This window comes from Mauremys mutica, chromosome 6 (genome assembly GCF_020497125.1).
Source record: "Mauremys mutica isolate MM-2020 ecotype Southern chromosome 6, ASM2049712v1, whole genome shotgun sequence".
Taxonomy (NCBI): Eukaryota; Metazoa; Chordata; order Testudines; family Geoemydidae; genus Mauremys; species Mauremys mutica.
The window spans coordinates 37,631,401-37,643,858 of NC_059077.1; the positions used below are offsets into that span (position 1 = coordinate 37,631,401).

Here is a 12,458-nt window from a genome sequence, read left to right on the forward strand (position 1 = left end):
ATAGTGAACGAATTTGCTTTCCACTTATTTTCCATAAGTCTGTACCCAGAAACCAATATTAAGTAAGTAATAGATTTAATTTAAAAAAGCAACTACTGGAAAATGAAATCTTGTGACTGGAATATTTCATGTGATTTCACAGGCTTATTTCTTAACTTTCCAAATGAACATATACATCACTATACTTTTTCACCTCTACCCTTATGAATTCAGTGTTAGAAATTCAAATATTCTATTTGGGGTAGTTTTTATTACATTTTATGAAGTGTGTAGTACATTAACATCATAGACGAAATTCAAGTCATCAAGTACATCCCCCTGGGAGTCGGGTATAATGAAGAATAGAAGTAGTATCAAATTTAATTACAGATATTAAATTGATTTTACCCTTGATATTAGTAGTTCTACTCTCTTCTGTGTATAAAAGGCAGGATTTATAGAAAATACAGATTTTAGGAAAGTTCTTAAGGCATTTGTTTCTCATTTACTAGAGCCTTCTTGTAAAGTCTGTTGATCCCTGCTGCTCTTGGCAAGTCTCATCAGAACCCAACCAACTCATATTGTGGGCCTAAGCATTATCCACCTCAGCCTTAAGATCAGTTTAAAGCTAATGTTTTTTACCACAACCCCCAGCAGTCTGCACTTTCCCAGCTGTCCAGCCATTTAAAAAAAAATCTATTCTTGCATAAATACATTTAAATATCAAAACTTTAAATCAGTGAAACAGTATTTAAACTTGGCTGATTTCTGAGCCAAAAAAAAATAAAAATTCCATGCATATTATTTTAAAATTATGCAAAATTCTGCACATTTTATTTGTCAAATAAATGTGGAGACTCCAGCATGGCATTGGGGAGCACAGGCCACTGGCTGCACAGAAGTGGGAGATCACTGTGCAGTTCCCACCCAGGACTCAGACTCAGCAGTGAAGCTGCACCCACCCCTGACACAGCACAAGACAGGGCCTTCCCCAGAAACACCCCAGTGCCCTGCCCCTCCATGCTAGGTGCACCAGGTGTGGGCAGAGAGTCTCAGCAAGGCAGGATCCAAGTGTGGAGGGGCTTAGTGTGGGGGGATCCAGGTATGAGTTGAGGTGGGTCCTGTGTGAGGCAATCTGGGCACCGGTAACTCAGAGGGGGATCTGGGTGCAGGAGGATCTGCATGCACAGGGGTTTGTTGGGTGGTTCTGGGTGCAATGGTAATGGGACGCTGAAGGGGGGTCCAGGTGAGGGTGGTTGGGGCTCAGCGGGGGAGAGGGATAGAGCTCAGCAGGGAGGTCTGGGTGTGGAGGGCTCAGTGAGGAGGTCCAGATGCTGGGGAAGTGAGGTCCAGTGGGATGGGGATCCTCGTGTGGTTGGTTGGAGCTCGATAGGGTGGGGATCTGGGTGTGGGTAACTCCTCAGGGTGGTCCAGGTTGAGGTGGAGTGGTGCTTGTCAGGGGTTCTGGGTGCAGGGGGCGGGAGGGTCTGGATATGAGGAGGTCTGGCTGCATGGAGGTTGAGTGGATGGAGTGAGCAGCTCCCTGTACAGTGATACTCCCCCTGCAGCAGAGGAGCAATGAGTGCAGAAAGCGTGAGGAGGGGGAGTTTGCAGAGCTTCCTACAGGTGGAGGAGAAATCTGGGGGTGGGTCTGACATGGCTCTGGATGCCGTACAGTGGAAGAGGAAGTCCCATCTTCCCCAACCCAGCAGGGACTAGCAGCTGAGCCTAGTGCAGGGTGGGAGCCACCAGCTGGGTCTTCCCCAGTCACACCTTCTACACCACAGTGATTTACCTTTCTGCCAGCTGCCCTGGGCACCTGCAACATACTGCTAGGGAGGGTCACATGACCACGCTTGTGGCTTCTCTTTTCTTCCCTGTCAGAAAGTCATTTTTCTGCAGGGAAGCAAAGGAAATCTACAGGGGACATAAATTCTGTGCATGCACAGTGACTCAGAATTCCCTCAGGAGTAGTAGTTGCAGGGATCCTTACAATGCATTGCAGGATTGGGACTTAATGTTTTAGCAAATTTGTGATTGGCTAAACCATTGAAGTTGTGTGTGCCTAATTTCTGATCATACTATGTGGAAAAGTATGTGTCCGTTTAAGCCAGAACCAAAAATAAATGACTTCTTTGATTTTGCTCAGGCTTTAAAAAAGAAAGAAGTTTAGGCTGATAGTAAGTAGGGAAAATTTCAGCCAAAATTAATTTGTTTCAGAATATGTGGCTGATATTGAAAACAGATGAAAAGAATGACAGTTTATATGTACTCATAACATCACCCAAAACATGGTGTGTATTGTAAACCATTATACAATACTGTATTGAGTTTATACAGCACATTAACGTGAAGAACCTTATTGTTCATAATTAGAAGTGTTTTGAGTTTTTTTGTGAGCAACTAATTTAATTCAAATTAAAAAAAGATGCATAGGTAAGTAAATAAAGCAAATAAATGGCATAGATAAAATGCGGTAGTCCGGGAAATCATAACATCTTTAATATCACTTGTTTGGGAAGAGTTCTAATATCAACTTTGACTAAGGAGCAACCCTTTGTTTTAAGTGAACATTTTAAAGTACCTCTCAGGTTTCAATTTTAGTGAACGTAAGAACATAATAATACCATACTGGGTCAGACCAATGGTCCATCTAGCCCAGTATCCTGTCTCTGATGGTGACCAGTGCTAGATGCATCAGAGGGAATGAACACAACAGGGCAATTTTGAGTGATCTATCCCCTATCATCAAGTCCCAGCTTCTGGGAATCAGAGGTTTAGGGACACTCAGCGCATGGGGTTGTGTCCTTGACCATCTTGGCTAAAAGCCATTGATGGACCTATCCTCCAGGAACTTATCTAATTCTTTTTTGTACCCAGTTATACTTTTGGCCTTCACAACGTCCCATGGCAACAAGTTCCAAAGGTTGACTGTGCATTGTATAGAAAAAGTACTTCCTTTAGTTTGTGTTAAACTTTCTGCCTATTAATTTCATTGGGTGACCCTTTGTTCTTCTGTTATGTGAAGGAGTAAATAACACTTCCCTATTGGTTTAATAAGGAACATCAGTCGTTTAGAACTAGAGTGACCAGACAGCATGTGTGAAAAATCAGGACAGGGGTTGGGGGATAATAGGAGCCTATATAAGAAAAAGACCCCAAAATTGGGACTGTCCCTATAAAATTGGGACATTGGTCACCCTATTTAGAACCTACATTTACTGTACACACTTGATTCCATTGTTACTGTAAAATATATCTATATATTTATATATTATAAATAATTTAGATATTAGAATCTTGAATTAAGACAATGTGTTTAAAGAAAACATAATAAATTAATACCATGTGCACTGAAATTTATCTTATCAGTCAGTCTTTCTTCCTTTTGTTTAAACTTTGGCAGACTGAGAACAACTATAGAGTTCTCTTATTTCAGGGGGTTACTTCATCCCCTTCTGCTACATGACCTAAGGTTTTCATTTAATCATTTTTCTTTTTCTCTGTGGTTTTTAAGTATACCTGATAAACCCTATTGTTTTCTCACATTGAATAAAAAAACTTGAAATAACCAGTAGGTTATATCATGAAGTGGTAAAATGACAACATATTTCAGCATTTTCTCTATCTCTTCTTTCACCAATTTGTGTAATTGCACTCTGCTATTCCTTAACTGTTACCATGAGGAAGTGTCACCACTGAGAATTACGGTGATGAGTTGTTGTTGCCAGGCCAACAGCACTTTTATAAAGCTAACAAAAGATCTGATAAATTGGGAAAGGAACCAAACTACTACTGAGAATTTGTTGAGTCCCCTGTGCCAGGGACAAATGAACTAGATAAGGAAGGAAAAGGAGACTGAGTCAAGCTGCTACTGATGTTCTGCATAGCTCAATGACTTGAAGTATCACTGAATAAGGATGCTAACAGATAAGAGAGAAGTATGTTATTTTGCTTTTGTTTTGTGCTTAGAATTCCATGTTCTCCCTATCAGTGGTGCTGTTGTATAAACATTACATACACTGAGTGGGTTAAACACTTTGCTTTTCCACCTAGCTAGCGTTTTATTTTAAGTTTTGAAAGGCATTTTTCTTGAACTTTGAGAGACTATTTTGCATTCCTTAAAATGGGGGCAATGTCATTCCTAAATACATAATAATGGTTAGGAGGCAAATTTTAATTCAGTCAATAGCCTGAATAAATGAGCTGTGCAACCTAAGTAAAGGAATGTGGAATTTCATGGGACTGGGGAAGGAGTCTGTTGTGTAGCCTTCGTGGTTTTTGGAATCCCTTGCTGTCCAACCTACTTCTCCCATGCGCTAAGGAGTTCATGGTATCATCACAGAGCACAACACGGCATGCAAGAAGTACAGAATACTTGTATGGTGGCTTAGTATCCTTCCTATCCCACTGCACAAGGTTGCACTGCAGCAAGCAAGAAAATTCCAGTAATTCAGAATGTTCCTACAGCCATCTTAATTCTGTACCTAGTAGCATATGCATTTTTTTCTTACGGTATGTCTACACTTTGAGTTTGATGGTGTGATTCCCAGGTTAAGGAGACATATGTGTGCTACTTCTCATCAAGCTAATGCATTAAAGCAGAATGGAGCTGCAACAGCAGGACAGTTAGCCAGCCCAAATTCATACGCTTCTGAGACCCTAGGCACATACTAGAGGTGGCTAGCCCATCCCACTGCTCATGCTCCCATGGTTGCACTCTATTTTTAGTACTCTAGCTTGATGAAAGCTAGCACAGGTATGTCTCCTTGAGCTGGGAATCACACTCCCAACTCAAAGTGTAGACATACCCTCAGTGACACCTCTGTAACTCTTTGTCTTCAATACAGGTATAAAGGTGCATGTTAAACATCTGTTGATGCACAAGAAAGAACAAAATACAGCTTACTGTTTGAGCGATGTTGGCTCCTGCTATGCTAATAGGAATAAAAAGTAGTAAAAACGTAATTGTGTTAAAGTAAGCACATATAATTCTGAATAGCCGTAGGGAGCAGATAGGTTGAGAAAAACGGTGCTGGTTTTACAGTCAGTTTTTAGAGGCAAACTATACTTTCAGAAGTCAGTATTGGCAATCTGTTAGCAAAGATATTTTCAAGTATAAGTATTATTTATTCTTCTTTGAGATGTGATGTATGTAGTCCACTCTTGGGTGTTTGAGCATTGGAGCCTGGAATTGTTTTGATCACCAGTTCCTATTGGCCCACATTCCATCTGCCCTCATGCTTCCTATTCTAAGAACATAAAGGGGTGAGTCAACCGATCTTAGTTTCTTCTAATGCAGTGAAAGCAGTGTCTTTACTCTAGCTAATTCTATTTCCATAGTTTATTTATGGTAATTTTTGACCATAGTTAGTATTCTACTAGTATTTATTTTAGGATAGTTTTTGTAGGTTAGTTTCATTTGGGCAACTTTTCTCTATATATGTAGCTCTTTGCTACTTGATACTGGGTCTTCAGTCTTTATGGCTGAACAAAAATTCCCACGTGACACAGCCATCACACCTAATGATGGAGTCAAGCTTGTTATGGTAGCCATTGGGAACAGAGAAATACACTCTCATCCTGATATCCACTTCCCTGATCTATTAATTTGCTTATGTTCCATACTCATTATCACAACTGGGGCTTGGGACGTCAAAACTAGTGGTCGGAGCCAGAATCAGAAGTTGAGCCAGGGGTCAGAACTGAGTTGGAGTTGAGAATCAAGCCAAGGATCAGGAGCAGGAAGTCAGGGACCAGGACAAGGCAGGGAAGCAGGGTTCAATGTAACAGCCAATCAGGGATTCACCCAGTTGCATGGACAACTTTCTGTGTCTTCTTCTGGCTTAGAATCATAGAATCTCAGGGTTGGAAGGGACCTCAGGAGGTCATCTAGTCCAACCTCCTGCTCAAAGCAGGACCAATTCCCAACTAAATCATCTTAAATAGCACAGCTGGACCAAACAGTGGGGTCGGCACTGCTGAAATCAGGACTCCCATGAGCAGTGCCTCTGATGGGGCTAGGCTTCCATTAGCCACTCAGTCCATCAGTTATTAACAAGATGGATGGTGGCCTACCTGCGAAGATTGCCTGGGGACCAATGGACCTGACTTCTCGGGGCCCTCAATTTTTGAGAAGACTGGTCATGAAAATATTCTAGACCATAGTCCCCTTCTTCAGTCAGGCCATCTGCATCTTGTGCGGAACAGAAGCCTCATGTTCTCCAGGTCAGCAGCAAATCCAAACTTCTGAAGAAGAGCAGTTTCATCAGACTGATCTCCAGCTCGCACACTGACAACAGTTTCATCAGACTGATCTCCTCCAGCTTCACTTTTATCTTCTTTGCCTGTCAAAGCTGCAATCCCATTTTCTTCAATGCCACCTGAGCGCACACATACATTTCAGAAGCTTCTGAAGAGGTTGGCTGAAACATTAGAGAGCATGGTGGAAGTGGGTAGTGAAAAATCCCACAAACATCTAGACATATTACATACTGCACTTCTAGAAAGGCTGACAATGCCAGTTAGTGAGGACCTGCTGGAATTTGCTCAGTTTTTCTGGCAAACACCACCACAATTCCTGCTTCCTCAAAAGAGATCGATGGAAGATATCAGGTACCATCATCAAGGTTTGAATTATTCTGTACTGACCCCATACCAGGCTCTCTTGTAGTTGTAGCAGGTCAGGAGTATACTAAACAGCTAATGCCAAAGGAAAAGAAGCCCAATCATTTGGACTTGCTGAGAAGGAAGAGTTTTGCCTCTGCCAGTCTTCAAATGAAAATCTCAAATTAACAAGCTCTCTTTTCTAATGGCAAGTATCTCTGCCGGAATAGGATCTCCAGATTCTTTGACAAGATACCCAGGAGTCCAGATCAGAACTGCAATCTCTGATTAATGAACAACTATCTCTAATACCTCATTACAAGCCGCAATGGATGTATCAAATGCTGCTGTGTATTTCATGATGACTGCCATAACAACGAGGTGAGTGTCTCCGTTCCAGTCTTTGGGTATCCCACATGAAGTTGAGATCACTATTAGGATTTACTATTCTAGAGCTGAGAGCTACTTAGCTTTAAAACAGATGACATCCAACATATCTCCATAAGATCTCTGGTGAAAATTTAAGGTCATTTGGAAGAATACAGTCAGTTGGGGGAAAAAAAATTCCTGCCGTGTCAGCTGATGAGTCCATTATAAACTTTGTATCACAAGTCTTTGGGCCTGCTAGTAAGAAACAATGTTTCCACCAGAGGTGTCCATCTGCTTCAGCTACGTCTGTCAACAGGCAGCAAGTTTGGTGGTCATGTCGAGAACTCAAAACTGATTGTTATGCATCTTTTTCTCTTACCCCTTTTGGAAACCATCTATTATGTTTTTGAGAAATCTGGAATAATATTTCATCAGACAAATAGGGCAAAGGTGAGGTTCCTCATTGATTCAGGGGAAGGGGTTTTTACTCTTGTTTATTCCTTAGCCCCTAGGGTTAACAAAAGTGCCTGGTGGTCATTGCAGCATTTCCATGAAAGCAGACCATTGGAGTTTATCCTCACCTCAGTGATCAGCTGATACATGTTTCCTCCCCTCAGCAGGTCTTGGAAAATATTCATTGCATTCTTCAGCTGTTGGCCATTCTGGACGAAGTGTAAACAAGGAAAAGTCTGTACTGATTCCATTTGAAAAATAGAATTCATACGTGCTCTTCTGGACTCCATGGCATCAGCTTACCCACCTCAGTCCAGATTCAAGAAGATCATGCAAATCATAATTCAATTACAGAACACCCGACACAAAACTATAAAGGATGAATCCCTTCTGCATATCAACATTTTACAGCTCAGGACGATTCTTCTCGCCTGTCTAGTATTTTGTCTCTAACCCATGGCAAGCCTATACAGGTAAATGACAAACAACACCGCTGCTATTTTTATGTAAACAGGCAGGAAGGAGCAAGGTCATCTCCCCTATGCCAAGAAGTAATCCAGCTTTGTGAGTGGTGCATCAAACATGGAATTTTTATCAAAGTTATTCATCTCCCAGAACTGATTAACACAGTTACAGATTTGTCTGAGTAGGAACTTTTCTTCTGACCATGACTGGTCCATAAATATCTGTTATTCAGCAGATTTTTCCAGAAATGGGCTCACCCAATTATAGATCTGTTTGCCATGGCATCGATAGTCAGCAGATTTTGCTTGAGAGGCAGACAGAGTCCAAGGTCTCTTTCAGATACCTTTCTAATTCTGTGGTCAAGAGGACTCATGTATGCTTATCTGGCGATACCTTTGATATGGTGAATATGAGAAAACTCAAGCAGAATAGTGCAACGATGATTCTCATTGCACCAGTTTGGCCCAGGTTTTCCAGACCTGTTAAGAATGTCAAGTCAGACTCCAATATTGCTACCTTTAATTCTGTATTTGATCTCTGAAGATGAGGGGAGAACTCTTCATCAAGATGTACCATCTCTACACCTTACAGCTCAGATCCTTGCTGCTTAAATGACTTGGAGAGGTCCTGCTCCCAGGTTGTCTAAAGTAGTCTAATCAATAGTAGAAAAGACTCTGTAAAATCTACCCATAATGCCAAATGGAAATGGTTCACCATTTGGGCACAATGACATCCATGTTTTACCTTTCCTAACAGACATCCGATATATATTGGACTACTTGCTTTCATTAAAAAATGTGGATTCCGTAATAGCTCAATAAAAGTACATCTAGCATCTGTATTTGCTTACCATCCACAAATTCAAAATTACAAAATATTTTCACATCCCACCATTTCTAGATTTTGAAAGGGGTTAATTGCAGCTATTCCTTTCTGGTTAGAGAATCACTTCCCTTGTGAGATTTGAATATTGTATTAGCTGGTCTGTATTAGCTCCATTCAAACCATTAGCCACATATTCTTTTCAACATCTATCTGTGCAAACATAGTTTTCAGGTACCATTATGTCTGCACACTGAGTGGAAGACTTTTCATAAAGATCAGGTCTCACTTAGGCCATGTCTACACTAGCACTCGTCAGCAAAATTTTTGTTGCTCAAGGGTGTATTGGTACAGCTGTGCCACTGTGAACTTGTAAGGGTAGACATGGCCCTAGGCCTTATTCTAGTTTCATTCCTAATTTTTTCTCATTTTAATATTAATCAAACTATTCATTTGCCTGTGTTTTTTCCAACCTCCCATACAAATGATGCAGAAAAAAAACGACATATACTAGACATGGCTAGAGTGTTATCTTTTATTTAGAACCCCAGTTCATTTAGAGACATCTTAATGTTTTGTAACCTATGCCAAAGAAGTAAAAGGGAAGGCAATTTCTTCCCAAAGATTGTCTAACTGGATTTTGGGTGGTTTCAATCTCTTTTAAATGGCTAAACAGGATCCTTCTGTTCATATAAAATCTCTCTCTGCTAGAGGTCAGGCTACTTCAGTGGCTTTCTTTAGAAATGTTCCTATTGCCAAAATTTGTAGAGCTGCCACATAGAGTTCAATCCATACATTTACTAAACAATATTCAATAGCACTGTGCAATAGGGAAGGTTTCCCAAGCTGGTATGTCTTTTGGCATGGCAGTTTTTCAGCGTTTAGTTTCTTAAGACTCAGATTTCCCACATCCTTGCATGGGAGTCTACATATATTCTAAGACCAGAAGGGACCATAATGATAATCTAAAGTGACCTGCATGTTGCTGGCTACAAAACCTCATCCACCCATATTATATGCCCATAACCTCTGGCTGAGTTACTGGAGTCTTCAAATCTTTATTTAAATACTTCAAAGTTATAGAAAATCCACCATTTACTCTAGTACAAACCAGCAAGTGACTCATGCTCCATGCTGTAGAGGAGGTGAAAACCCCACAGGGTCTGTACCAGTCTGACCTGAGGAAAAATTCCTGCCTGATCCCAAATATGGTGATCAGTTAGATCGTGAGCATGTGGTCAAGACCCTCCAGCCAGACAATAGTCCTCTGTAGTAACTCAGAGCCCTCCCCATCTAATGTCCCATCTCCAACTGTTGGAGATATTTGCTAATAGCAGTCACAGATGGGCCCTATGACATTATAGGTATTCTCTTTATACCATCCTCTCCATAAACTTATCAAGCTCACTCTTAAAACCAGTTAGGTTTTTTGCCTCCACTACTCCCCTTGGAAGGCTGTTCCAGAACTTCACTCCTCTGATTAAAATAACTTTATCTAATTTCAAACCTAAACTTACCATTGGCCAGACAACAACCATATAAACAATCACTTGAAGATGTGTTGTCTTTATATATTCCATGACCTGCCCTCCTTTCCCACTACACTGAAGCCTGTAACAATTGAGAGACAGTTGGCCCCACCTGTTCTTTGCTTTCTGCTTGCAAGGGTATACAAGGATAGCTAGGGCGCAGCATGGGCCAGCAGGCACTGCTGGAGAAAACAGTTCTGCTCACTGGTGCTGAGGGCATGTGAACACCCAAGAGTGGAAAACATATAGACAACACGTGTCAAAAACATCCATTACTATAAGCTAAATAACCTCTTTTTATTTATTTATTTAGAGTCAGTAATATGCTTGTTGGTTTACAAAACACAAAAATAAAGACAGTCTCTGCCCTGAGTAAAATATTATCTAAAAGATACGCAAAAAACAAAATATACAGAGAAAAACTGGATGTGGATATTAAAGATGTTTTCTGTCTCATAATTATAATAAATTCACTTGCCCATATCTAAAAAAATCTGAGATATCATTGTGGAGTATCTTCTTTTTCATTTTTCAAATACAAAATATTGTAAAATATTTGTTTATTACTTGCTAGATGCAGGAGTCAATACCAGAAATACCATTGATATCTCCTGAATTGAACAATATTTATTGATTATACGAATATTATCTTACAACAATCCTGTGAGCTTCTGAATACTAAGGCTATTATTGTAACTAGCTAAGGCACGTCTTAAAAATATAAACTGGGAGACTAGCATTTTAGCTAGTGTATAGACTTGCCAAAAGCTATCAAAGAGAACTGTAACAATATTTTAAGAGATATTAAACAGTTCTAGATATAATTAATAAATATTAATTTTAGAAAAATACATTCCAACTTTGCAATTGCTAACAGAATGCCATGTTACCAGTACAATACATGTTTCATTGTGTAAGATGCAATTAGTCTAAACTATACAGTACTTGAAAGTTAGCATCTGACAGCATTTACTACTCAGTGGTATGTAATCTAACATTACAATAGTTTGTCCAGATTGGTAGAATAGGAGCTATCTTTGTGGTAATGGTAGGTCAATACTGCATCTCTGGTGGCTTCTGTGGTACACTTCAATAAATCCTGATTTGCTAAAAGAAGGTAAGGCATCAAGAAAGGGAATGCATGCAAACATTCTCCCTATATCCCCTATACTGTTTTGGTATTTCTGCAGTATGGTATGTATTTTTTCTACATTAAAATAAAAATCTTTTGTTTTCTTTGCTTTTGTTTCAGAGGTATCCAGTGGTGATGTCTACTTACTTGGGAGTCATAGGTAGAGTTCTACTACAAAATGCAAGTTTTTTTTCACTGCTGCTGAGCCAGATGGCAGGCGAGTGTGGTCAAGAGGTAAGAGGATTTCTCTTGGCATTTCAAATGAACTGTTTATGAAAGGCTTGATCCTATGAACACCAAGTGCTATTATTCACAAGAGTAAAGTTACTCTCACGCTTTATTGGTTGACATACCCCAAATGTGCAAGTAGAAATAAAAGGTCATTCTATTTTCACCTTCTTTCTTCTCCCACTCTCCAAGAAAACTTGTTTTAAAACATTTTGAAATGTCAGTGAAATATTTTACTGTTGTGAATTCCAGGGACTTCCCACAATCCTGTGTAGACCACTAAACAAAGCAACCATCAAGCCTGGGCATTTTCGAGAACTCATCCCTTTTAAGAGAAGTCAGGCTGATGTCTAATTTTCAGGGAAGGTTGTGAGGAGTTCCCCAGGGTGCAGCCTGGAACTGGGGTACTGCTGGGCCTTTTCGTTTACCAACCTGGACTCCCTCTCACACTGACAAAATGACAAGCTGCAAACTTTTCCAGGTACTGCACTTACACAGACATCCACTGGCAGGGAGTTACATGAATTCTCCTCATGAACCAACAACAGAGAGGTTCCAGCCAATTCCCTACAGCTCCCCAGCCTAGGATCCCAGAGCTGTACCATCCTGCCCTGATCAGAAGCCTGACCCCAGTGTAAATTTATAACCCAGTCTACTCCTCCCTTAATGTGGAGAAGACATGTACCAGCTTTTGCTCCTGAGCTGAGGTCTCCCAAACACTTCAAGCAAAACACACTGTTTTAGGTAAACTATAAAACAGTTTTATTAACTACAGAAAAATAGATTTTAAGTGGTTATAAGTGGTAGGCATAAAAGGACAGAGATGGTCACCAAAGAAAATCTATATTCTATGAACTAAACAGGATTTGAATCAA

The 12,458-nt window shown here is 40.3% G+C and overlaps 1 protein-coding gene across 3 annotated transcripts in view; it reads left to right on the forward strand.

Moving 5' to 3' along the window:
- The window catches only part of IPO11 (importin 11), a 233,387-nt gene that overhangs the window by 134,016 nt on the left and 86,913 nt on the right, over positions 1-12,458 (forward strand). For all 3 annotated transcript variants that reach the window (XM_045020850.1, XM_045020851.1, XM_045020849.1), the window contains exon 27: positions 11,476-11,589. In XM_045020850.1, coding sequence (XP_044876785.1) covers positions 11,476-11,589 — 114 coding nt within the window. The remainder of the gene's footprint in view (positions 1-11,475; positions 11,590-12,458) is intronic.